We start from the raw sequence: 28000 nt of genomic DNA, 5'->3' as shown, positions 1-28000 counted from the left end.
TCAGATTTACCGGTATATTAGAAAAATATATTTTCTTTATAGAATTTGCTAAAACCACTCATTAGGACAGGCAGAACTTGGCAGAAGACGTAGGGACTTCTTTCAATTTCTTGGAGGTGTCCTGAGAACAGAGATGGATGAGCAAGACTCAGCTGGGCCTGAAGCAGGAAGGCTTCGTTCCATCCAAACTCTTAGCCATGGAGGAATCTGGGGAAAGTCTGTCCAAAGGATCCTGGGTGAGGAGGGGACACTCCACTCAAATGTGCAGAGCCAGCAACTCAGGCGGCTTTGCAACCAGGAGGCCAAAGGACCTCGAGAGGTTTGCAACCGACTCTACCACCTTTGCCGTCAGTGGCTGAAACCAGAAACCCACACGAAAGCTGAGATGCTGGACCTGGTGATCTTGGAGCAGTTCCTGGCTGTCCTTCCAGCAGAGATGGAGAGCTGGGTGAGGGAATGTGGAGCGGAGACCAGTTCCCAGGCGGTGGCCCTGGCTGAAGGTTTCCTTCTGAGTCAGACAGAGCAGCAGGTGAGAGAGACTTTCCTCTGAATACTTCCAAGGAGTTCAGAACTTGAGGGAGAGTATCCCCCAATTGTCTACTAATTTGCCCATCCTTTTTTTGGAAAGCATCTGAGGAATGGTATCTGATACCCCTAAAGTGTGTGTGTCCTTTGCCATTCGAGTTCCAATCTAATTCTTTTGATTGCTTGTTGCTCTTGCAGGGGAAGGATCATTTTCCAGAAATGGGTTTGGATTCCTCTGAGGTAGAGAGAACTCCGTTGGACTCTAGAGAGAGGCCACTGGGTAAGGAGGAAGGAGTTATTTCTTCGCCGTTTTTGAGGAGATTTCAACCCTCCCATATCCAAGAATCTGCTGATGTTCTCTGCTGATTCTCCAGAGAGGAGGGGGTGGTTTCTTCTCTCTACTTATTCCGCTCCAGCCTCACATCAGAGAGAGACAGAGAGACTGAGTGTTAGAGAGAGACTGTGATCTCTGTATAGATAAGGTTGCTGCTAAGAGCAGCTGCAGACACTCAGTGCAGTTCAGCATTTTTTGTTTAGACCTCATTTAGCTCTGTATATAGTTGTGTATTATAGTTGTAGATAGAATAAAGAAGATATTCTACAGAGCTGCTCTCCGAGTCGTTTATACTCTGCTATACTCTGCTGTTCGACGACTGTCTTCTTGTGGAAGTGAATCCAGTGCTCACAACTCTAGGCTGTGAGTCCACAGCACTTTGACCTGTTCCTGTGCAGAAGGTGGTCTCTGGAAGTCCTACCCAGCTCGCCTAGCCCAGTTGGGGCTGAAGTGGATGAGTCCAGTTCGTGGCACTGGCTCAAGAGCGATGCTGACAGTTTTGTCACTTTATGTTGTTTTTGAAACTAATTTGTGAGTTCTCTACATCTTTTTTGGAGAAGACATGTGAAGGCAAGAGCCCAGAGAAAGGGTGATGTATTTTTGCACAACTAATATGTGAAATGGGTACAAACGTCCACATTTACATGGCTACTCTTACTTTTTGGAAGGCCCACCTGTAGTTTTCCTTCTGAGTGAAGCATGCACTTAACTTTTTCTCCCGTAGGAGACCGAAGGATGCCAGCAAGACCTGTTTGTCCATCTTTTCTTGGTGGCGAAGGGCAAGCTGCCCCTGTGGAACCAGAGCAGGTAGGAGGAAGGAGCCATGTGGGGAAAGAGGATGTCATGGACGGGTTGGACACAGAGGAAAGGTGGGAGGAACCGCCAAGGAAAGAAGGGTTGAATGCTAAAATAGGCTTCTAAGCAGTTTACACACCACACCAAACAATGGCCAGGATTCACCCCATCAGTCGCACAGTGGGGCTTTCCCCTCCCATCCCCCGGTCATTGCCCCCCCCCTGCACACCTTGACGTTGTCTATAGGGCATCAGGAGGGTCCTTCCCACCCGGCAAGAACAGCACACAGGGAAAGAAGGAAGGGGATCTTTCCATGTGGCAAATGGGGATGTGTCCATCATGAAATGTGCATAAGAAGAATCCCATTAAAATATAACATCAGTTAAGAGGCAGAAGACAACAGAGCAAAGTGTAACTGTTCCCCTTGATGTTTTCTAAGAGGACAACCTTTTTCTTTTAGGGTCTAGTGTGCTTTGAAGATGTAGCTGTGCATTTCACAGACGAGGAGTGGGCGTTGCTGGATCCTGATCAGAGAGCTCTGCACAAGGAAGTCACGGAGGAGAATCGTGGGATCTTGGACTCTCTCGGTAAGGCTTCCTCTTGGATCATTCTATCTGCTTTGAAATTCGAGACATATCTGACTTCCGGGTCAGTGCCATCGATTAATGGCGGATTCCTTCTGAATCTCGGAGGGACTAGCTCCGTGGGATTGGGTCTTACCGCTGCGGCAAAGCGGGGGCCCTTTAAAAATCACAGGCGGGGGAAGCCTGTGAACGTGGGGACTCGGCGGGCACCATTTGCGCCCCCCAATCTGCGAAGGGACCCTTTTAAGGGCTCCGGAGCGGGACGGGGTGAGCGGCGCGGTGCTGAGAGTCGACTGCTTCTTCCGTGGAGTGAAGCCGCACAGCTGTTATCGGAGAGCGCTGACTTTTCCTGGGACAATTGGACTTTGAACGTAACTACCCGTGAGTAGGATTAAATTGGATTTAAAAGAATAAGTTAATTTGACACCGAAGCGGGAAGGTATAAACAGGAAGTCTGCCTTCCCTTCTTGTAAACAGATTAAAGCAAAGAGACTGTAAAGCGGAAACTTGAAAGACGTCTTGGAAAAAGACTTAAATCTTAACATCAGGAAAGCGGTCTCCCCTCCAGTTTGCAGGAGAGGAGGGAGGAAAGTTTGAGGTATATTTACCTGCAAAAACAAGAGGAAAAGGAAGCTAAAATCCGCTGCCTAAAACCTGGGAACGGACTGCCCCTAGACAAGGAACCGCTCAGTGGAAAGCCTATCGGTAAGCAGAGGACTTTTGACTTAGCTCTGCAAAAAGAGATACAGTGTTTCTGGACTTCTCCTGGTTTTAAAGTAACTGTCTAAGTGGACTGAAGCTGTTGTTTTTAAGTGAACTGGGGGACTTATAAGGACTATATTTGTTTTTAAAAGTTGCAAGCTTTGGCTGTTACTGTGTCCCCCTAGAGGAGGTTTGACATTGCTACAATAACAACTGGATTATAGGAAAATTCCTTTTTCAAAACAAACTTTCAACCGTGGGATTGACCTTGGATTCTCATGAGAGTGTTATGGCAGATGGGAGAGGAAAGTTAGAGCTGGCGCAGGAAAATACTAGGTCTGGCAGACATTATCGGACAGACACTGCGCAGCAGCGAAGGGCTTCAACATCTGGAGCATCTGGAACATAAGGGGCTGCTCCTCCACAGGTCAAACCAAAAGTTATGTCGTCCGAAGACGTTTTGGCACATGCACTTGGAAAAATTAATGAATCCTTGGAAAACTTAGCTAAGCAGGTAGCTGAGACAAATAAACAAGTAGCTGAAGCATCAGTTAAAATTGACCTGAATACTACAAGCATTAATAATTTGGGACAGAAGGTGAATACCAATACAGTCTATTGAAAAATTATTACAGGAATCTGCTTCGACCCTAAAGATAGCTGAAGAAGCAAAAGATATTGCAACTGCTACTCAAGAGAAGATACCACCAGTATATAAGCAATTGGAGGACCACGGTTTGACACTGTCTATGATTGAATTGAAAGAGAAACAAAGGAATTTAAGAATCAGGGCTGTACCAGAACGTGAGAAAGATAATCTGGCCGATTTTCTTACACAGGAATTTACAGATTTTTGGCAACAGGACTTGGGGAAGGAAGAATTTAAGATAGTGAGTGCATTTAGACTTGGAAGAGGACAAAGGAGGAACAAGGTGAGGGACTGCTTGATTACTTTTCGAACAAAAGAGGAGAGAGATAAAATTTTGAACCTACACCATCAAAGGACTTTGGAAATTGACAACTCAAGAGTGGAGATATTTAAGGATATTCCAAAACATTTTTTTCGAATTAACTTAACTACGGAGATCTAGTTGCCCTGTTGAGAAGAAATAGAATTCTCTTTAGGTGGGAATTTCCCCAAGGTCTATCCTTTAAATATAAAGGAAGAAAAATAAAAATAAGATCAGTTAACGACAAAGACAGGTTTCTGAAAGACCACGAAGAAGATCTACAGAAAGAAGAGGAATCTGGAGAAGAGCCAAGAGCACTGGAAAAAGGAATACTGGATATAGCAAACCTATCTTTTGGATTGTACGGTCCAGAGAAAGAGACACCACTGACAGAACAAGAACAGACACTTGGTGCAGTTGGAGGCAAAGCGAAGTAACCCCATCATGGCTCTGCAACTTTTAAGTTGGAATTGCAACGGTCTTAACTCTCCTCGGAAGAGAAAAAGTGTTTTTCATTTACTAAAAAAGGAACAATTGGACTTGATTTGTCTACAAGAAACTCATGTAACAAGGTTACACAGGAAACTACTTATCAATAAGAGACTGGGACAGGAGTTTATCTCATCTGACAAAGTTAAAAAAAGAGGAGTTGTGATATATGCAAAGGAGAGACTATTACCGAAATTTATTTTTAAAGATGAACAAGGAAGATTCCTGGCAATTGAAATTCAAGTTCAAGGAGAGAAATTTCTGATCGTAGGAATTTATGCACCGAATGAGGGGAAATCTGAATTTTTTAAAAAGTTGCATGAGATCTTATTGGACTATTTGGATTACAATCTGATTTTGATGGGGGACATGAATGGAGTAGTATCTACAAACATGGACAAGGCACAAAGACAGGTAGTTACCAAGGATGGTAGACTACCAAAACCTTTTTTTGAGATGACAGACAATTTGGACTTAGTGGATATTTGGAGAACAAAGAACCCCTTGGGAAGAGAGGGAACCTTCTTTACTGAAGCCAAGATGACATGGACTAGAATTGACCAAATATGGGTAACTAGAGGAATGGCACCAAAGATAAAGAAAGTGGAAATCTGCCCAAAAACTTGCTCCGACTATAACGCTGTAAGGATGGAGATGAAGCAAATTTCAACTGGCTCCTTCAGATGGAGGATGAATGACACCTTATTTGGAGATGAAGAAGTGTATAAAAAAGCCCAAAAAACTTTGAGAGATTATTTTGAAATAAATATGAACACTAATGTAGAAAAAAGAGTAATCTGGGACGCGAGCAAAGCTGTTATGAGAGGGTTTTTGATACAACAGAATGCAATAAAGAAGAGAAGTCAAAATGAGAAGAAACATAAAATTTTGGAGAAAATAAAAGGAAGTGAGAAGAAATTGAGGGCAAAACCAAAGTCGCAGGAGATTTTGAGAGAAATAAAACTATATCAAGTACAATATATGGAAATGATGAATCAGGAAATAGAATGGAAAATTAAACAAATGAGACAAAAACATTTGAATCAGCTAATAAATGTGGGAAATTGTTGGCTTGGCAAATGAAAAAAAGACAAAAATTAAATACTATTACAAATTTAGAAGTGGAAGGAAAGAACATACATAACCCAATTGAGATTAGAAATTGTTTCCAGAGGTATTTTAAACAATTATATTCACAAGGGCCACAGAAAGAAATGGACATAGACCGATTTTTGAAGACAAATGGATTACAAAAAATCTCTCAAGAAAGTAAATTAATGTTGAATTATAAAATATCTGAACAGGAAGTAGAAGGTGCCATTCAAAATATGCAATTGGGCAAATCTCCAGGACTGGATGGGCTAACTTCTAGATATTATAGATCTTTGAAAGAGTGGCTATTACAACCTTTGAAGGAAGTCTGCAATGAAATTCTGGAAGGGAAGAGGGCACCAGAGTCGTGGAAAGAGGCGTATACACTTATACCGAAAACAGAGACTGAAAAGACTCAGTTTAAGAACTACCGCCCTATATCGTTACTTAATGTGGATTACAAAAATTTTTCTGACATTTTGGCCAAGAGATTGAAAAAAGTATTGATGGAAGAGATTCATAAAGACCAAGCGGGCTTTCTCCCGGGAAGACATTTGTCTGATAATTTGAGGAACATAATTGATATCTTGGAAAAACTAGAAGTGAATATAAACACTAAAGCAGTTCTGATATTTGTGGACGCGGAGAAAGCTTTTGACAATATCTCTTGGAGTTTTATGAAAAAGAACCTACAGGGGATGGGGGTAGGCCAAGGTTTTGAAAATGGTATAGGTGCAATATATTCTGAACAAAAGGCTAAATTAATTGTAAATAATGTGGTGACGGAAGAATTTAAGATAGAAAAAGGGACACGACAGGGGTGCCCAATCTCCCCATTGCTTTTCATATCGGTCCTGGAGGTTCTGCTGAATATGATTAGAAGGGACCGGTTGGTTAAAGGTATACAGGTCGGAGCCAAACAGTACAAACTGAGAGCATTTGCAGATGATTTAGTATTGTCGTTACAGGAGCCAGAATCTAGTACTAAAAGGGTTTTAGAACTAATTCAATAATTTGGTCAAGTGGCAGGATTCAAACTGAACAAGTCAAAAACTAAGGTTTCAAAGAGAGAGGTTTCAGAATGAGACAGGCTTGACTGTGGTTAAGAAAGTGAAATACTTGGGGATTAACATGACAGCAAAAAATGGGAACTTATTTAAAGATAATTATGAAAAATGTTGGACGGAAATGAAAAAAGACTTAGAAATCTGGTCAAATTTGAAGCTTTCCTTGTTGGGTCGAATTGCAGTTATAAAGATGAATGTATTGCCTGGAATGCTGTTTTTGTTTCAAACACTGCAAATTGTGGACAAGATGGATTGTTTCAAGAAGTGGCAGAAAGATATATCTAGATTTGTCTGGCAGGGCAAGAAGCCCAGAATAAAATTCAAGATATTAACTGATGCAAAGGAAAGGGGTGGATTTGCCCTGCCAGACTTTAAACTTTACTATGAATCAGCAGCATTCTGCTGGTTGAAAGATTGGCTGCTTCTTGAGAACACAGACATTTTGGATTTAGAAGGTTTTAACAATGTCTTCGGATGGCATGCATATTTGTGGTACGACAAGGTTAAAGCACATAAAGCATTTAAGAACCATATTGTCAGGAAAGCTTTGTTCAATGTTTGGATAAGATATAAGGATTTATTGGAAAATAAAACCCCAAGGTGGCTGTCACCAATGGAAGCAAAAGCTCAGAAAAAGCTCAATATGGAGGCCAAATGGCCGAAATATTGGGAAATTGTGGAACAAAAGGGAGATAGACTAAAACTGCAGAGTTTTGAGAAATTAAAAAACAAAGTGCGAGATTGGCTTCATTATTATCAGATAATGGAGGCATATAATTTGGACAAGAAAATTGGCTTCCAGGTGGAAAAATCAAAATTAGAAACAGAACTGTTAGAACCCAAAACTAAGATTTTGTCAAGGATGTATAACTTGCTGTTGAAATGGAATACACAGGATGAAACGGTGAAATCTGCTATGATTAAATGGGCACAAGATGTTGGACATAACATTATGTTTGCTGACTGGGAACAGTTGTGGACCACAGGTATGAAATTTACGGCATGTAATGCCTTAAGAGAGAATATTATGAAAATGATATACAGGTGGTACATGACCCCAGTCAAGTTTGCAAAAATATATCATTTGCCCGATAATAAATGTTGGAAATGTAAAGAAACTGAAGGTACATTCTTTCACCTTTGGTGGACGTGTCCAAAAATCAAGGCTTTCTGGGAGATGATCTATAATGAAATGAAAAAGATATTTAAATATACCTTCCTGAAGAAACCAGAGGCCTTCCTTCTGGGCATTGTCGGCCAATTGGTGCCAAAGAAGGACAGAACTTTTTTTATGTACGCTACAACAGCAGCAAGAATACTTATTGCAAAGTATTGGAAGACACAAGATTTACCCACTTTGGAAGAATGGCAGATGAAGGTGATGGACTATATGGGATTGGCAGAAATGACTGGCAGAATCCGAGACCAGGGAGAAGAGTCGGTGGAAGAAGATTGGAAGAAATTTAAAGACTATCTACAGAAATACTGTAAAATTAAGGAATGTTAGAATGATGTTGGATAGAAATTAAGTGGTTTCCAGCTGTAATGCTTTAAGAGAATATGAAAAAAGGGTTATAAATAAGTAAAAACATAATTAAAATGATGTTGGATTGGAAATAAGTGGTATTAGCAACAAAGTTAATAAGAATATGCAAAAATGAATTGAAAATGGATGAAAATACAGAGTTATAAAATGTTAAGATATAGTGTTAAGAAAAATGAAAGAGGGTAAGGATTTGCTGATTTGATTATTTAAATGGGAATACAAGAAGGGGAGGTGTGAGGAGGTCAAAGAAACAAGCAAATGAGTTTTAAGTTATGAAAAATGGAATTGTTTTTAATTTTTCTTATTTTCTCTGTGCTTTTATATGTTGTATCTTTAATTTTCTTTTTCCTTTTATTATGTGTTCTTGTATATTTGTTTTTGTAAAACTTCAATAAATATTTCTAAAAAAAAAAAAATGAAATCTGAGACATATCTCAGGGTGGAGCCTCTGATTTTTCGATAGGGCTCCACAGCAGCACCCACAGCCCCTGGGATTCTAACCCTCCCACAGAAAACCTTGGATGGAAGACTATTGACTGCTTTCCCTGTGAATATTCTTCCTTCAGTTCGGCCTTTTCAAAGCATGAAACACAGACAGATGGGCTGGTAATAAATAATAAAATTATTACTATCATTATCATCATCATCATGCCTATCCCCCTCCAAGATGGCTCCCCTTTTGCTCTTGAAGGGCTGGCCTGTCTGCAGCCCCACAGCCTCCCTTCAGGGCCCCTTCACCAGGGGCAGCAGCACAGGAAGGGCCTCAGGAAAGCAGCCATGACTCCAGCCGGGCTGAGAACCATCTGGCCAGATGCAGAGGAGAAGGAAGGCTGACCCCTCTCCTTCCCCTCATAGGGCCAGGGCCGCCAGAGGCGCAGGGTGCTGAGCAGGGGGAAAGGAGCTCAGCTGAAGAGCCTCTGGGGGAGATAAGATACCCCTCCGTATTTTTCCCAGGCTCCTCTAAAATGCACAAGGCCTTCTTACATGTAGGCTTCTAAGGGATTCAGGAAGTTCAAGTAGCTTCTGTCAGATTTTTTGTTTCTGTTCTTGCTTCTTTCTGTCATTAGTTGACTTAAGAGACAAGTGACATTGGAGATGGCACAGATCCCATAATTGGGCCAAACAAAATCCATCCAAGAAAATAACTAGGCTTTTTGAATCTCAGGCAGTGAACCCTGGAGGAAGACCTCAAATCTAACTCCCCTCATTTCTTCTTGGGTCAGAAACATTAATTAGCACTGCTTTATAATTGGGGGCTCCATTGCTTCCTGAGGCTCCAATCTGTTTCTCTCTCAATTGCAGGTGGTGATGAATTGGAGCTGAAGAACGAGGGAGACCACGACAAAAGCCACAGAGTGGAGAAGTCATATCCATATTCAGAGTGCAGAGAGAGCTTCAGTCAGAGCACCCAGCTCACTTCCCATCACATACTTCATTCCGGGGGGAAACCATATCACTGCTTGCAATGTGGAAAGACTTTCACTTGGAAAACAAGTCTCACTTCCCATCAGAAAATTCATACAGGTGAGAAACCCTATCACTGCTTGGAATGTGGAAAGAGCTTCAGGGAGAGAAACAAGCTCACTGTCCATCAGAGAATTCATACAGGTGAGAAACCCTATCAGTGCTTGGAATGTGGAAAGAGCTTCAGACAGAGAAACAAGCTCACTGTCCATCAGAGAATTCATACAGGGGAGAAACCCTATCAGTGCCAAGAGTGTGGAAAGAGCTTCACTCGAAAGGGCAATTTAAATTCCCATCAGAGAATTCATAGAGGAGAAAAACCTTATCACTGCTTGGAGTGTGGCAAGAGCTTCTTTCGAAGAAGCCAGCTCACTGTCCATCAGAGAATTCATATAGGGGGAGAACCCTATCAGTGCCAAGAGTGTGGAAAGAGCTTCACTCAAAAGGGCAGCTTAAATTCCCATCAGAGAATTCATACAGGGGAGAAACCTTATCACTGCTTGGAGTGTGGCAAGAGCTTCTTTCGAAGAAGCCAGCTCACTGTCCATCAGAGAATTCATATAGGGGGAGAACCCTATCAGTGCCAAGAGTGTGGAAAGAGCTTCACTCAAAAGGGCAGCTTAAATTCCCATCAGAGAATTCATACAGGGGAGAAACCTTATCACTGCTTGGAGTGTGGCAAGAGCTTCTTTCGAAGAAGCCAGCTCACTGTCCATCAAACAATTCATACTGGAGAGACACCCTATCAGTGCTTGGAATGTGGAAAGAGCTTCAGTCACCAAGGCCTGCTCACTGTCCATCAAAGAATTCATACAGGGGAGAAGCCATATCAGTGCTTGGAATGTGGAAAGAGCTTCAGTCACCAAGGCCAGCTCAATGTCCATCAAACAGTTCATACTGGGGAGACACCCTATCAGTGCCTGGAATGTGGAAAGAAATTCACCCAGAGTGCCCATCTTACAACCCATCACAGAATTCATACAGGGGAGAAACCATATCAGTGTTTCGAATGTGGAAAGAGCTTCATTCAAAGAGGCCTTCTCAGTGTCCATCAAAGAATTCATACAGGGGAGAAGCCCTATCAGTGCTTGGAATGTGGAAAGAAATTCACCCAGAGTGCCCATCTTACAACCCATCACAGAATTCATACAGGGGAGAAACCCTATCAGTGCTTGGAATGTGGAAAGAGATTTATTGAGAAGGCCAAACTCGGGATCCATCAAAGAATTCACAGCAAAAGAAAACTATTTTAATGCCAAGAATGTGGGAAGAGCTTCAGTCACAGGGCCCGTCTCGCTTCCCATCAAAGAACTCACATTGGGGGCAAATTATAGTAGTGGCTGTATACAGATTTAATTTTAGGAGCCCTTAGTTTGTATGAGGTGAGAATTGCAGTTGGGTTCTTTGCCACATCTGGTGCCCCATAGTAATTCCTACAATGTACCCAAGAACTGTGATTTGCAAGTTCTTGGCCAAGGTGTTTAATACCATCTTTAGAGTTTCCTTTCTCTTGGCAGATCAAATGAGCAGGAGACAGCAAAGGTTGCAATTTGAATTGGGTTGCAAATCTGGGACAATTAGAATAAGATCCACTATTTGACTATTGACTCAAAACCCTACAATGTATTTTATATAACGGACTTTTTATTTTTATTCTTTGTATATTGTATTGTTGCTCTATTGGTATGCCCGGGGGCTGACGCGAATAAAGATTTATTCATTCATTGAACATTTTCGTCGCGTCATGCCTGGGGTGAGGGATAAGAGTGGTTTGGTGACACTGATGAGATGGCTGTCCATGCTGAACTTTCCTAGGAAGGACTTGGGGTAAAATTTGTGATAGTTGGTTGAATATTAGATATTATAGATTTTGATTCTGTTCGAAGTGTCCTAGTACTTATTGCAATTAACCTTTTCGATAGAATGTATTAGGCATGATTTTTGTATGCCTGCATTTTGTAATCCCCATGCCACCCTCCTGCACTGTGTAAAGCTGTGATGTGTATATTGCCTACCTCTTCCAGCCTTATCTGACCTTGGAAGGGCAGGTGATGTTTGGAGAAAGAGGAAGGAGTTGAGCTAGCATCCGTGTGAGAACTCACATATCTTTTTTTTTTTAATATTTATTGAAATTTTACAAAAACATAGGTTTACAGAATACAAAAAAATAGGAAAAGAAAAAGATAAAAAAAAGAAAAGATACAAAAATACATAAAAAATAAAAATACAAAAAACAGATAGATAAAAAAGAATTAAAAACAAATCCATTTTTTGTAACTTTAAACTCATAAGCTTGTTTCCTTGACCTCCTCACACCTCCCCTTTTTGTATTCCCATTTAAATAATCAAATCAGCAAATCCTTACCCTCTTTCGTTTATCTTAACTCTATATCTTAACATTTTATAACTCTATATTTTCATCCATTATCAATTCATTTTTGCATATTCTCATTAACTTTGTTGCTAATGCCACTTATTTTCAATCCAACATCATTTTTAACATTCATTAATTTTACAGTATTTCTGCAGATAGTCTTTAAATTTCTTCCAATCTTCTTCCACCAACTCTTCTCCCAGGTCTCGGATTCTGCCAGTCATTTCCGCTAATTCCATATAGTCCATCACCTTCATCTGCCACTCTTCCAGGGTGGGTAAATCTTGTGTCTTCCAATACTTTGCAATGAGTATTCTTGCTGCTGTTGCATACATGAAGAAAGTTCTATCCTTCTTTGGCACCAATTGGCCGACTATGCCCAGGAGAAAGGCCTCTGGTTTCTTCAGGAAGGTATATTTAAATACCTTTTTCATTTCATTATAGATCATCTCCCAGAAAGCCTTAATCTTTGGGCACGTCCACCAAAGGTGAAAGAATGTGCCTTCATTTTCTTTACATTTCCAACATTTGTTATCGGGCAAATGATATATTTTTGCGAGCTTGACTGGTGTCATGTACCACCTGTATATCATTTTCATAATATTCTCTCTTAAGGCATTACATGCCCTAAATTTCATACCGGTGGTCCACAACTGTTCCCAGTCAGCAAACATAATGTTATGACCAATATCTTGTGCCCATTTAATCATAGCAGAGAACTCACATATCTCCTCAAAGATCTTTGACATCTTTTGGTACCGGGGAAGTAAGATATGGGATTGAAATGTCAACAGTCCCATGCAAGTCCTGGTTGCCATGGGCATGGTGTCAAAGTGAGACATAAGAGACCCAAATGACCTGGGCACTCGGGGATACAGCAAGGTAATTTCAGAGGAGACGATATCCGCATGAAGCCACACATCCCATGACCTGTAACCTTTCTTGATGCAAGTGGAAGAGTGTCGTGGCATTTTATGAGTCTTTGTGTGCTGTGTATATCATCTTTCTTCTAATATGCCTCCAGGCAGCCTTTTCGAACTAGCCGTTCTGCTGAATTGCAGGTTAGCCAGGCTGTCCTATTGCAGTAGTTTGAATAAACCAGGTCCCTGCAGGATGCTGAGATTGCTCTCATTCTCTTGGCTCTGAGTTTTTGTTTCAGGTATTCCCTCCACTGGGTCACGAACCAGTGATGTAGAAGCAAATTCTGATCACAGGAGCGATTCACATACTTAATACTTTCCTTTCTTCTGTGAGAAGCTTAAGTCAAGGATTTCCTTTCTGCTGTCCTCTGATCACTCACAATGGGCATATGCCAAGAGGAAAGAATTGTATCCAGGAGGAAGCAGAGTTCTTGGTCCATCTTACGCCAAAGGGAGTTAGGAGCAAGAGATGGACAAGTTTGTTTCCTTTAGGGTCCTCCAGGGTATGCCTTCAAAGATGGAAGAAGATGAAGGGAAGAGCTAAGGGCAGGAATGCGTTAAAGAGGTAATATAATCTCATTGCACTGTTTCAATAAAATGTTGCATCCCAGATACAAAGTTCCCATCCTCATTTCCTTCGTTGATTGTGAGGCGGGGGAAGAAAGGTAGTGACATCTAAAGGATACTAGACAAATAAAGTTTATTTGATATACAGTGGAACCTCAGTTTTTTCGCATCTTTGAACCTGAATGTTTCGGTTTTTGAATGCAGAAAACCTGGAAATAATTCCTTCTGTTTTCGAACGTGCCTCGGATGTTGAACATCTTCCGCTGCGTATTTTTCCATTTTTTCCTTTGCGCCTGGGTTTTTGAATGTCTTCCGGAACAGATAGTAGTTCTACATGGTGATACAAATAGTAATATGTCAGTTTATCTTGAGCTTCCACATATCACAAGAAGGGTTGTCTTTGTTTGGGAAAATAGGAAATATTAAAAGGAAAATGCTTTACAGTGGTACCTCGGGTTACAAACACCTCAGGTTACAAACACCTCAGGTTACAGCCTCCGCTAACCCGGAAATAGTACCTCGGGTTAAGAAATTTACCTCAGGATGAGAACAGAAATCGCAGGGCGGCAGCGGGAGGCCCCATTAGCTAAAGTGGTACCTCATGTTAAGAATGGACCTCCAGAACGAATTAAGTTCGTAACCCGAGGTACCACTATATTAGCAAGAAAAAATAAGAGAGAAACGCGGAAGGAAATGGGGTTGGGAAGAGGCTGGTGCAGTTTTAAGGTCTCGGTCCTTTCAAGGTGCTGGTGGCATCAAAATGAGAGCCAGGCTGGTGGCGAGGAAAAGGCCCGCCAGGAGGATGTCCTTGCAGGACCTTTCGTGCTCCTCCTGCTCCTGTTTCCGAGGGAGGGAGCAGCTCAGACGCCGGTCCAGAGGGTCCCCCAAATAAGGCCCCCCTCCGAGTGCAGGCCATGCCGGCTTTGCAGGGGGGGAGAGGGGGGAGCTGGGTCGCCCGGCTCGCCAAGGGTTAAAAGGAGCTGAGCTGGATTCCTAGAGAGGACCGGAATTCAAGGGAGAAGGTTCTCTCCCATCCCTTCCTGCAAGGAGGAGGAGGAGGGCTGTTGTCTCAGCTCCTTCTGGGATCCGGTGAGTCTCTTTCTCTTCTGCTCAGGTTGTGTTGGGGAGATGGGGGAGTCCCCAGGGGGCAGGGCAGCCAGGAGGGTCCCCCAAGAAGAGAGAGAAGGGGGCCTGGGAAGCTCCGCTTTGCAAGGGTTCCAAGGAGCAGCGCAGAAGGCCAGCCATGAGGGCCAGGGAGTCATCCTTCTTAGGGACCCCCAGAGTCATCTAGCCCAACCCTCGGCCGCGCAGGAATCTCTTGCCCAACCTGGGGCTCGAACCCAAGACCCTGAGATCAAAGGGACTCATGTTCTACCAACTGAGCTCCCCTGCCTTATTCGGGTTTCTTTCTGCAATTCACGTGGCTCCTAAGAGAAGAGAATTTTAACATTGTTTGCTCCACCTTGCAAGGGTTAAAAGGAATTGAGATGCATTCCTAGAGAGGACAGGAAGTAAAGGGGGTGATGCTATCCTCCCGAGCAAAAGCCCCTCCCACTTTCCCAGCTTCCTCCCTGCAAGAGGGGGAAGGTGGCTTTCGTCTCCTCTGCAGGAGCTGCCTCAGTTTCCCTTCAGGGACCTGGTGAGTTTCCTCTCTTTTCTGCCTTAGGGTGCCTTGGGGAGATGTGGGGCGGGTCCATGGGGAGCCTGCTCAGCTCCTGCAGGGGGATCCCCAAGCCAGGGATAGGTGGTTCTGCCCCGCTTCCTCTCTGCAAAACCTGGGAGGCTGCAAGTAGCAGGAGGTCTGCAACTCTCTTCTTCCTTTGCATCAAGATGCGGCTCGCTCCTTTGGGGAGGGGGGGCCTTGAGTCAGGAAGAAAAGGGCATGCAAAGGAACCCCGATGGGATTGAGGAAACAGTCACGTTCATTAACCCAGGTGGCAGCCAGATGGACACATTTGGAGGTAGAACTAAAACCTTGGCCTCTATGATAAACAAAGTCCTTCCTTGTCACAATGCACACTTAGACCCATGCAACTCCCATCCGCAGGAGGAAGGGATGGCCACCAAGGCAGGCGACTTTAGAAGAGAATGAGGCCAATTCAGGGAGGAGCAGAGGGCTAGTGGTGGCTCCTGGCCCCACAGTTGGAGGCAGCCATGCTTCTGAATGCCAGCTGCTGGGAATTGCAGGGGGAGAGAGTTATCCCTGGGCTCCAGCCCTGCTGGTGGGCTTCCCAGAAGAGGCCCCAGGTTGGCCTCAGTGAGAACAGGAGGCTGGACTGCCTTCACCCAAAAGGTTAGCAGAGCCCAACCTGGTGATAACAGAATAAAGGATGCGAGGAGGGAGCTGCATGGACTGGGTGGGCAGAGAGGAATGGTGAGGGGAACCAGCTGGGGAACCCGCAAGGGAAGGCGGCTCTGGGCCAGGGGAGGGGTTTGGTGGCAATGATGAGTGGTCAGAGGGAGGAGGAGGTGTCTGAAGCTGAAGAGGTAACGGGGCTTAGTGAGCGAGGGGAATCTGTGGCAGAGAGCAATCTAGATCCAGAGGCAAGAGATTCGGATGAGGGAGGCCAAGAGGTAGGGATGATTCTGGCTGGAGAAGAGGAATAGGGGTCTCCCCTCCTCCTGTGACGAGCTCCCCCCCCCCCATCATCATAATCTGTTACTTGATGTTCACCCAGAATTCCCATGGCGGATTAAAACAGTAAATCACAATATTAGGCAGAGTATAAAATTATTACAGTCACAGAAAGAAGGCAAATCCTATCTCTCTCTTTTTTTAACACTGTCCTTTGCCCCCCCCCCCAAGTTATTTGGTCCCACCCACCCGTTCTTTGGCCAGGTGAAGTTCTGGCCCTCAGAATAAAGAAAGAGGGACCCACCCCAGGAGTCTTGAGAATGTGGGAGATTGCAAGTGCTGGAACATGAGGCAAAAGCAGGAAATAAATGTGCCCTGACATTTGGGGGTGGGAGGGACCCCCACTATTGCCCTGGGTCCCAGTTACACTTAGTACAGATGACTCACTCATCCATTCTTCCTTCCTTCTTCTTCCTTCCTTTACTTTTTAAGGAAAGCTCAGTCTGAGTTGTGGTGCAGTCCAGCCCTGGTTCCTAGCAAGATTCATCCACGATTGCCCAGGGAACATTTCTATTCACCTGACTGTGTATCAGATTTACCGGTATATTAGAAAAATATATTTTCTTTATAGAATTTGCTAAAACCACTCATTAGGACAGGCAGAACTTGGCAGAAGACGTAGGGACTTCTTTCAATTTCTTGGAGGTGTCCTGAGAACAGAGATGGATGAGCAAGACTCAGCTGGGCCTGAAGCAGGAAGGCTTCGTTCCATCCAAACTCTTAGCCATGGAGGAATCTGGGGAAAGTCTGTCCAAAGGATCCTGGGTGAGGAGGGGACACTCCACTCAAATGTGCAGAGCCAGCAACTCAGGCGGCTTTGCAACCAGGAGGCCAAAGGACCTCGAGAGGTTTGCAACCGACTCTACCACCTTTGCCGTCAGTGGCTGAAACCAGAAACCCACACGAAAGCTGAGATGCTGGACCTGGTGATCTTGGAGCAGTTCCTGGCTGTCCTTCCAGCAGAGATGGAGAGCTGGGTGAGGGAATGTGGAGCGGAGACCAGTTCCCAGGCGGTGGCCCTGGCTGAAGGTTTCCTTCTGAGTCAGACAGAGCAGCAGGTGAGAGAGACTTTCCTCTGAATACTTCCAAGGAGTTCAGAACTTGAGGGAGAGTATCCCCCAATTGTCTACTAATTTGCCCATCCTTTTTTTGGAAAGCATCTGAGGAATGGTATCTGATACCCCTAAAGTGTGTGTGTCCTTTGCCATTCGAGTTCCAATCTAATTCTTTTGATTGCTTGTTGCTCTTGCAGGGGAAGGATCATTTTCCAGAAATGGGTTTGGATTCCTCTGAGGTAGAGAGAACTCCGTTGGACTCTAGAGAGAGGCCACTGGGTAAGGAGGAAGGAGTTATTTCTTCGCCGTTTTTGAGGAGATTTCAACCCTCCCATATCCAAGAATCTGCTGATGTTCTCTGCTGATTCTCCAGAGAGGAGGGGGTGGTTTCTTCTCTCTACTTATTCCGCTCCAGCCTCACATCAGAGAGAGACAGAGAGACTGAGTGTTAGAGAGAGACTGTGATCTCTGTATAGATAAGGTTGCTGCTAAGAGCAGCTGCAGACACTCAGTGCAGTTCAGCATTTTTTGTTTAGACCTCATTTAGCTCTGTATATAGTTGTGTATTATAGTTGTAGATAGAATAAAGAAGATATTCTACAGAGCTGCTCTCCGAGTCGTTTATACTCTGCTATACTCTGCTGTTCGACGACTGTCTTCTTGTGGAAGTGAATCCAGTGCTCACAACTCTAGGCTGTGAGTCCACAGCACTTTGACCTGTTCCTGTGCAGAAGGTGGTCTCTGGAAGTCCTACCCAGCTCGCCTAGCCCAGTTGGGGCTGAAGTGGATGAGTCCAGTTCGTGGCACTGGCTCAAGAGCGATGCTGACAGTTTTGTCACTTTATGTTGTTTTTGAAACTAATTTGTGAGTTCTCTACATCTTTTTTGGAGAAGACATGTGAAGGCAAGAGCCCAGAGAAAGGGTGATGTATTTTTGCACAACTAATATGTGAAATGGGTACAAACGTCCACATTTACATGGCTACTCTTACTTTTTGGAAGGCCCACCTGTAGTTTTACTTCTGAGTGAAGCATGCACTTACCTTTTTCTCTTGTAGGAGACCGAAGGATGCCAGCAAGACCTGTTTGTCCATCTTTTCTTGGTGGCGAAGGGCAAGCTGCCCCTGTGGAACCAGAGCAGGTAGGAGGAAGGAGCCATGTGGGGAAAGAGGATGTCATGGACGGGTTGGACACAGAGGAAAGGTGGGAGGAACCGCCAAGAAAAGAAGGGTTGAATGCTAAAATAGGCTTCTAAACAGTTTACACACCACACCAAACAATGGCCAGGATTCACCCCATCAGTCGCACAATGGGGCTTTCCCCTCCCATCCCCCGGTCATTGCCCCCCCTGCACACCTTGACGTTGTCTATAGGGCATCAGGAGGGTCCTTCCCACCCGGCAAGAACAGCACACAGGGAAAGAAGGAAGGGGATCCTTCCATGTGGCAAATGGGGATGTGTCCATCATGAAATGTGCAGAGGAAGAATCCCATTAAAACATAACATCTGTTAAGAGGCAGAAGACAACAGAGCAAAGTGTAACAGTTCACCTTGATGTTGTCTAAGAGGACTACCTTTTTCTTTTAGGGTCTAGTGTGCTTTGAAGATGTAGCTGTGCATTTCACAGACGAGGAGTGGGCGTTGCTGGATCCTGATCAGAGAGCTCTGCACAAGGAAGTCACGGAGGAGAATCGTGGGATCTTGGACTCTCTCGGTAAGGCTTCCTCTTGGATCATTCTATCTGCTTTGAAATTCGAGACATATCTGACTTCCGGGTCAGCGCCATCGATTAATGGCGGATTCCTTCTGAATCTCGGAGGGACTAGCTCCGTGGGATCGGGTCTTACCGCTGCGGCAAAGCGGGGGCCCTTTAAAAATCACAGGCGGGGGAAGCCTGTGAACGTGGGGACTCGGTGGGCACCATTTGCGCCCCCCAATCTGCGAAGGGACCCTTTTAAGGGCTCCGGAGCGGGACGGGGTGAGCGGCGCGGTGCTGAGAGTCGACTGCTTCTTCCGTGGAGTGAAGCCGCACAGCTGTTATCGGAGAGCGCTGACTTTTCCTGGGACAATTGGACTTTGAAAGTAACTACCCGTGAGTAGGATTAAATTGGATTTAAAAGAATAAGTTAATTTGACACCGAAGCGGGAAGGTATAAACAGGAAGTCTGCCTTCCCTTCTTGTAAACAGATTAAAGCAAAGAGACTGTAAAGCGGAAACTTGAAAGACGTCTTGGAAAAAGACTTAAATCTTAACATCAGGAAAGCGGTCTCCCCTCCAGTTTGCAGGAGAGGAGGGAGGAAAGTTTGAGGTATATTTACCTGCAAAAACAAGAGGAAAAGGAAGCTAAAATCCGCTGCCTAAAACCTGGGAACGGACTGCCCCTAGACAAGGAACCGCTCAGTGGAAAGCCTATCGGTAAGCAGAGGACTTTTGACTTAGCTCTGCAAAAAGAGATACAGTGTTTCTGGACTTCTCCTGGTTTTAAAGTAACTGTCTAAGTGGACTGAAACTGTTGTTTTTAAGTGAACTGGGGGACTTATAAGGACTATATTTGTTTTTAAAAGTTGCAAGCTTTGGCTGTTACTGTGTCCCCCTAGAGGAGGTTTGACATTGCTACAATAACAACTGGATTATAGGAAAATTCCTTTTTCAAAACAAACTTTCAACCGTGGGATTGACCTTGGATTCTCATGAGAGTGTTATGGCAGATGGGAGAGGAAAGTTAGAGCTGGCGCAGGAAAAGACTACTAGGTCTGGCAGACATTATCGGACAGACACTGCGCAGCAGCGAAGGGCTTCAACATCTGGAGCATCTGGAACATAAGGGGCTGCTCCTCCACAGGTCAAACCAAAAGTTATGTCGTCCGAAGACGTTTTGGCACATGCACTTGGAAAAATTAATGAATCCTTGGAAAACTTAGCTAAGCAGGTAGCTGAGACAAATAAACAAGTAGCTGAAGCATCAGTTAAAATTGACCTGAATACTACAAGCATTAATAATTTGGGACAGAAGGTGAATACCAATACAGTCTATTGAAAAACTATTACAGGAATCTGCTTCGACCCTAAAGATAGCTGAAGAAGCAAAAGATATTGCAACTGCTACTCAAGAGAAGATACCACCAGTATATAAGCAATTGGAGGACCACGGTTTGACACTGTCTATGATTGAATTGAAAGAGAAACAAAGGAATTTAAGAATCAGGGCTGTACCAGAACGTGAGAAAGATAATCTGGCGATTTTCTTACACAGGAATTTACAGATTTTTGGCAACAGGACTTGGGGAAGGAAGAATTTAAGATAGTGAGTGCATTTAGACTTGGAAGAGGACAAAGGAGGAACAAGGTGAGGGACTGCTTGATTACTTTTCGAACAAAAGAGGAGAGAGATAAAATTTTGAACCTACACTATCAAAGGACTTTGGAAATTGACAACTCAAGAGTGGAGATATTTAAGGATATTCCAAAACATCTTTTTGGAATTAACTTAACTACGGAGATCTAGTTGCCCTGTTGAGAAGAAATAGAATTCTCTTTAGGTGGGAATTTCCCCAAGGTCTATCCTTTAAATATAAAGGAAGAAAAATAAAAATAAGATCAGTTAACGACAAAGACAGGTTTCTGAAAGACCACGAAGAAGATCTACAGAAAGAAGAGGAATCTGGAGAAGAGCCAAGAGCACTGGAAAAAGGAATACTGGATATAGCAAACCTATCTTTTGGATTGTACGGTCCAGAGAAAGAGACACCACTGGCAGAACAAGAACAGACACTTGGTGCAGTTGGAGGCAAAGCGAAGTAACCCCATCATGGCTCTGCAACTTTTAAGTTGGAATTGCAACGGTCTTAACTCTCCTCGGAAGAGAAAAAGTGTTTTTCATTTACTAAAAAAGGAACAATTGGACTTGATTTGTCTACAAGAAACTCATGTAACAAGGTTACACAGGAAACTACTTATCAATAAGAGACTGGGACAGGAGTTTATCTCATCTGACAAAGTTAAAAAAAGAGGAGTTGTGATATATGCAAAGGAGAGACTATTACCGAAATTTATTTTTAAAGATGAACAAGGAAGATTCCTGGCAATTGAAATTCAAGTTCAAGGAGAGAAATTTCTGATCGTAGGAATTTATGCACCGAATGAGGGGAAATCTGAATTTTTTAAAAAGTTGCATGAGATCTTATTGGACTATTTGGATTACAATCTGATTTTGATGGGGGACATGAATGGAGTAGTATCTACAAACATGGACAAGGCACAAAGACAGGTAGTTACCAAGGATGGTAGACTACCAAAACCTTTTTTTGAGATGACAGACAATTTGGACTTAGTGGATATTTGGAGAACAAAGAACCCCTTGGGAAGAGAGGGAACCTTCTTTACTGAAGCCAAGATGACATGGACTAGAATTGACCAAATATGGGTAACTAGAGGAATGGCACCAAAGATAAAGAAAGTGGAAATCTGCCCAAAAACTTGCTCCGACTATAACGCTGTAAGGATGGAGATGAAGCAAATTTCAACTGGCTCCTTCAGATGGAGGATGAATGACACCTTATTTGGAGATGAAGAAGTGTATAAAAAAGCCCAAAAAACTTTGAGAGATTATTTTGAAATAAATATGAACACTAATGTAGAAAAAAGAGTAATCTGGGACGCGAGCAAAGCTGTTATGAGAGGGTTTTTGATACAACAGAATGCAATAAAGAAGAGAAGTCAAAATGAGAAGAAACATAAAATTTTGGAGAAAATAAAAGGAAGTGAGAAGAAATTGAGGGCAAAACCAAAGTCGCAGGAGATTTTGAGAGAAATAAAACTATATCAAGTACAATATATGGAAATGATGAATCAGGAAATAGAATGGAAAATTAAACAAATGAGACAAAAACATTTGAATCAGCTAATAAATGTGGGAAATTGTTGGCTTGGCAAATGAAAAAAAGACAAAAATTAAATACTATTACAAATTTAGAAGTGGAAGGAAAGAACATACATAACCCAATTGAGATTAGAAATTGTTTCCAGAGGTATTTTAAACAATTATATTCACAAGGGCCACAGAAAGAAATGGACATAGACCGATTTTTGAAGACAAATGGATTACAAAAAATCTCTCAAGAAAGTAAATTAATGTTGAATTATAAAATATCTGAACAGGAAGTAGAAGGTGCCATTCAAAATATGCAATTGGGCAAATCTCCAGGACTGGATGGGCTAACTTCTAGATATTATAGATCTTTGAAAGAGTGGCTATTACAACCTTTGAAGGAAGTCTGCAATGAAATTCTGGAAGGGAAGAGGGCACCAGAGTCGTGGAAAGAGGCGTATACACTTATACCGAAAACAGAGACTGAAAAGACTCAGTTTAAGAACTACCGCCCTATATCGTTACTTAATGTGGATTACAAAAATTTTTCTGACATTTTGGCCAAGAGATTGAAAAAAGTATTGATGGAAGAGATTCATAAAGACCAAGCGGGCTTTCTCCCGGGAAGACATTTGTCTGATAATTTGAGGAACATAATTGATATCTTGGAAAAACTAGAAGTGAATATAAACACTAAAGCAGTTCTGATATTTGTGGACGCGGAGAAAGCTTTTGACAATATCTCTTGGAGTTTTATGAAAAAGAACCTACAGGGGATGGGGGTAGGCCAAGGTTTTGAAAATGGTATAGGTGCAATATATTCTGAACAAAAGGCTAAATTAATTGTAAATAATGTGGTGACGGAAGAATTTAAGATAGAAAAAGGGACACGACAGGGGTGCCCAATCTCCCCATTGCTTTTCATATCGGTCCTGGAGGTTCTGCTGAATATGATTAGAAGGGACCGGTTGGTTAAAGGTATACAGGTCGGAGCCAAACAGTACAAACTGAGAGCATTTGCAGATGATTTAGTATTGTCGTTACAGGAGCCAGAATCTAGTACTAAAAGGGTTTTAGAACTAATTCAATAATTTGGTCAAGTGGCAGGATTCAAACTGAACAAGTCAAAAACTAAGGTTTCAAAGAGAGAGGTTTCAGAATGAGACAGGCTTGACTGTGGTTAAGAAAGTGAAATACTTGGGGATTAACATGACAGCAAAAAATGGGAACTTATTTAAAGATAATTATGAAAAATGTTGGACGGAAATGAAAAAAGACTTAGAAATCTGGTCAAATTTGAAGCTTTCCTTGTTGGGTCGAATTGCAGTTATAAAGATGAATGTATTGCCTGGAATGCTGTTTTTGTTTCAAACACTGCAAATTGTGGACAAGATGGATTGTTTCAAGAAGTGGCAGAAAGATATATCTAGATTTGTCTGGCAGGGCAAGAAGCCCAGAATAAAATTCAAGATATTAACTGATGCAAAGGAAAGGGGTGGATTTGCCCTGCCAGACTTTAAACTTTACTATGAATCAGCAGCATTCTGCTGGTTGAAAGATTGGCTGCTTCTTGAGAACACAGACATTTTGGATTTAGAAGGTTTTAACAATGTCTTCGGATGGCATGCATATTTGTGGTACGACAAGGTTAAAGCACATAAAGCATTTAAGAACCATATTGTCAGGAAAGCTTTGTTCAATGTTTGGATAAGATATAAGGATTTATTGGAAAATAAAACCCAAAGGTAGCTGTCACCAATGGAAGCAAAAGCTCAGAAAAAGCTCAATATGGAGGCCAAATGGCCGAAATATTGGGAAATTGTGGAACAAAAGGGAGATAGACTAAAACTGCAGAGTTTTGAGAAATTAAAAAACAAAGTGCGAGATTGGCTTCATTATTATCAGATAATGGAGGCATATAATTTGGACAAGAAAATTGGCTTCCAGGTGGAAAAATCAAAATTAGAAACAGAACTGTTAGAACCCAAAACTAAGATTTTGTCAAGGATGTATAACTTGCTGTTGAAATGGAATACACAGGATGAAACGGTGAAATCTGCTATGATTAAATGGGCACAAGATGTTGGACATAACATTATGTTTGCTGACTGGGAACAGTTGTGGACCACAGGTATGAAATTTACGGCATGTAATGCCTTAAGAGAGAATATTATGAAAATGATATACAGGTGGTACATGACCCCAGTCAAGTTTGCAAAAATATATCATTTGCCCGATAATAAATGTTGGAAATGTAAAGAAACTGAAGGTACATTCTTTCACCTTTGGTGGACGTGTCCAAAAATCAAGGCTTTCTGGGAGATGATCTATAATGAAATGAAAAAGATATTTAAATATACCTTCCTGAAGAAACCAGAGGCCTTCCTTCTGGGCATTGTCGGCCAATTGGTGCCAAAGAAGGACAGAACTTTTTTTATGTACGCTACAACAGCAGCAAGAATACTTATTGCAAAGTATTGGAAGACACAAGATTTACCCACTTTGGAAGAATGGCAGATGAAGGTGATGGACTATATGGGATTGGCAGAAATGACTGGCAGAATCCGAGACCAGGGAGAAGAGTCGGTGGAAGAAGATTGGAAGAAATTTAAAGACTATCTACAGAAATACTGTAAAATTAAGGAATGTTAGAATGATGTTGGATAGAAATTAAGTGGTTTCCAGCTGTAATGCTTTAAGAGAATATGAAAAAAGGGTTATAAATAAGTAAAAACATAATTAAAATGATGTTGGATTGGAAATAAGTGGTATTAGCAACAAAGTTAATAAGAATATGCAAAAATGAATTGAAAATGGATGAAAATACAGAGTTATAAAATGTTAAGATATAGTGTTAAGAAAAATGAAAGAGGGTAAGGATTTGCTGATTTGATTATTTAAATGGGAATACAAGAAGGGGAGGTGTGAGGAGGTCAAAGAAACAAGCAAATGAGTTTTAAGTTATGAAAAATGGAATTGTTTTTAATTTTTCTTATTTTCTCTGTGCTTTTATATGTTGTATCTTTAATTTTCTTTTTCCTTTTATTATGTGTTCTTGTATATTTGTTTTTGTAAAACTTCAATAAATATTTCTAAAAAAAAAAAAATGAAATCTGAGACATATCTCAGGGTGGAGCCTCTGATTTTTCGATAGGGCTCCACAGCAGCACCCACAGCCCCTGGGATTCTAACCCTCCCACAGAAAACCTTGGATGGAAGACTATTGACTGCTTTCCCTGTGAATATTCTTCCTTCAGTTCGGCCTTTTCAAAGCATGAAACACAGACAGATGGGCTGGTAATAAATAATAAAATTATTACTATCATTATCATCATCATCATGCCTATCCCCCTCCAAGATGGCTCCCCTTTTGCTCTTGAAGGGCTGGCCTGTCTGCAGCCCCACAGCCTCCCTTCAGGGCCCCTTCACCAGGGGCAGCAGCACAGGAAGGGCCTCAGGAAAGCAGCCATGACTCCAGCCGGGCTGAGAACCATCTGGCCAGATGCAGAGGAGAAGGAAGGCTGACCCCTCTCCTTCCCCTCATAGGGCCAGGGCCGCCAGAGGCGCAGGGTGCTGAGCAGGGGGAAAGGAGCTCAGCTGAAGAGCCTCTGGGGGAGATAAGATACCCCTCCGTATTTTTCCCAGGCTCCTCTAAAATGCACAAGGCCTTCTTACATGTAGGCTTCTAAGGGATTCAGGAAGTTCAAGTAGCTTCTGTCAGATTTTTTGTTTCTGTTCTTGCTTCTTTCTGTCATTAGTTGACTTAAGAGACAAGTGACATTGGAGATGGCACAGATCCCATAATTGGGCCAAACAAAATCCATCCAAGAAAATAACTAGGCTTTTTGAATCTCAGGCAGTGAACCCTGGAGGAAGACCTCAAATCTAACTCCCCTCATTTCTTCTTGGGTCAGAAACATTAATTAGCACTGCTTTATAATTGGGGGCTCCATTGCTTCCTGAGGCTCCAATCTGTTTCTCTCTCAATTGCAGGTGGTGATGAATTGGAGCTGAAGAACGAGGGAGACCACGACAAAAGCCACAGAGTGGAGAAGTCATATCCATATTCAGAGTGCAGAGAGAGCTTCAGTCAGAGCACCCAGCTCACTTCCCATCACATACTTCATTCCGGGGGGAAACCATATCACTGCTTGCAATGTGGAAAGACTTTCACTTGGAAAACAAGTCTCACTTCCCATCAGAAAATTCATACAGGTGAGAAACCCTATCACTGCTTGGAATGTGGAAAGAGCTTCAGGGAGAGAAACAAGCTCACTGTCCATCAGAGAATTCATACAGGTGAGAAACCCTATCAGTGCTTGGAATGTGGAAAGAGCTTCAGACAGAGAAACAAGCTCACTGTCCATCAGAGAATTCATACAGGGGAGAAACCCTATCAGTGCCAAGAGTGTGGAAAGAGCTTCACTCGAAAGGGCAATTTAAATTCCCATCAGAGAATTCATAGAGGAGAAAAACCTTATCACTGCTTGGAGTGTGGCAAGAGCTTCTTTCGAAGAAGCCAGCTCACTGTCCATCAGAGAATTCATATAGGGGGAGAACCCTATCAGTGCCAAGAGTGTGGAAAGAGCTTCACTCAAAAGGGCAGCTTAAATTCCCATCAGAGAATTCATACAGGGGAGAAACCTTATCACTGCTTGGAGTGTGGCAAGAGCTTCTTTCGAAGAAGCCAGCTCACTGTCCATCAGAGAATTCATATAGGGGGAGAACCCTATCAGTGCCAAGAGTGTGGAAAGAGCTTCACTCAAAAGGGCAGCTTAAATTCCCATCAGAGAATTCATACAGGGGAGAAACCTTATCACTGCTTGGAGTGTGGCAAGAGCTTCTTTCGAAGAAGCCAGCTCACTGTCCATCAAACAATTCATACTGGAGAGACACCCTATCAGTGCTTGGAATGTGGAAAGAGCTTCAGTCACCAAGGCCTGCTCACTGTCCATCAAAGAATTCATACAGGGGAGAAGCCATATCAGTGCTTGGAATGTGGAAAGAGCTTCAGTCACCAAGGCCAGCTCAATGTCCATCAAACAGTTCATACTGGGGAGACACCCTATCAGTGCCTGGAATGTGGAAAGAAATTCACCCAGAGTGCCCATCTTACAACCCATCACAGAATTCATACAGGGGAGAAACCATATCAGTGTTTCGAATGTGGAAAGAGCTTCATTCAAAGAGGCCTTCTCAGTGTCCATCAAAGAATTCATACAGGGGAGAAGCCCTATCAGTGCTTGGAATGTGGAAAGAAATTCACCCAGAGTGCCCATCTTACAACCCATCACAGAATTCATACAGGGGAGAAACCCTATCAGTGCTTGGAATGTGGAAAGAGATTTATTGAGAAGGCCAAACTCGGGATCCATCAAAGAATTCACAGCAAAAGAAAACTATTTTAATGCCAAGAATGTGGGAAGAGCTTCAGTCACAGGGCCCGTCTCGCTTCCCATCAAAGAACTCACATTGGGGGCAAATTATAGTAGTGGCTGTATACAGATTTAATTTTAGGAGCCCTTAGTTTGTATGAGGTGAGAATTGCAGTTGGGTTCTTTGCCACATCTGGTGCCCCATAGTAATTCCTACAACGTACCCAAGAACTGTGATTTGCAAGTTCTTGGCCAAGGTGTTTAATACCATCTTTAGAGTTTCCTTTCTCTTGGCAGATCAAATGAGCAGGAGACAGCAAAGGTTGCAATTTGAATTGGGTTGCAAATCTGGGACAATTAGAATAAGATCCACTATTTGACTATTGACTCAAAACCCTACAATGTATTTTATATAACGGACTTTTTATTTTTATTCTTTGTATATTGTATTGTTGCTCTATTGGTATGCCCGGGGGCTGACGCGAATAAAGATTTATTCATTCATTGAACATTTTCGTCGCGTCATGCCTGGGGTGAGGGATAAGAGTGGTTTGGTGACACTGATGAGATGGCTGTCCATGCTGAACTTTCCTAGGAAGGACTTGGGGTAAAATTTGTGATAGTTGGTTGAATATTAGATATTATAGATTTTGATTCTG

General features: G+C 42.7%; 1 protein-coding gene across 1 annotated transcript; it reads left to right on the top strand.

The window, feature by feature from the left end:
- Nucleotides 1–133: 133 nt before the first annotated feature.
- Nucleotides 134–28000, top strand: LOC128418948 (zinc finger protein 585A-like). The gene is made up of 7 exons (XM_053399154.1): nt 134–529; nt 724–805; nt 1584–1666; nt 2115–2241; nt 9321–9692; nt 9777–10737; nt 26135–28000. The coding sequence occupies exons 1-7, from the start codon at nt 134–136 to the stop codon at nt 27372–27374; spliced, it is 3261 nt and encodes a 1086-aa protein (XP_053255129.1). The 3' UTR covers nt 27375–28000.

Source organism: Podarcis raffonei, chromosome 8, assembly GCF_027172205.1.
Source record: "Podarcis raffonei isolate rPodRaf1 chromosome 8, rPodRaf1.pri, whole genome shotgun sequence".
Lineage (NCBI taxonomy): Eukaryota > Metazoa > Chordata > Lepidosauria > Squamata > Lacertidae > Podarcis > Podarcis raffonei.
The sequence above is the reverse complement of the archived record's forward strand: the minus strand, read 5'-3'. Positions and strand labels throughout refer to the sequence as shown.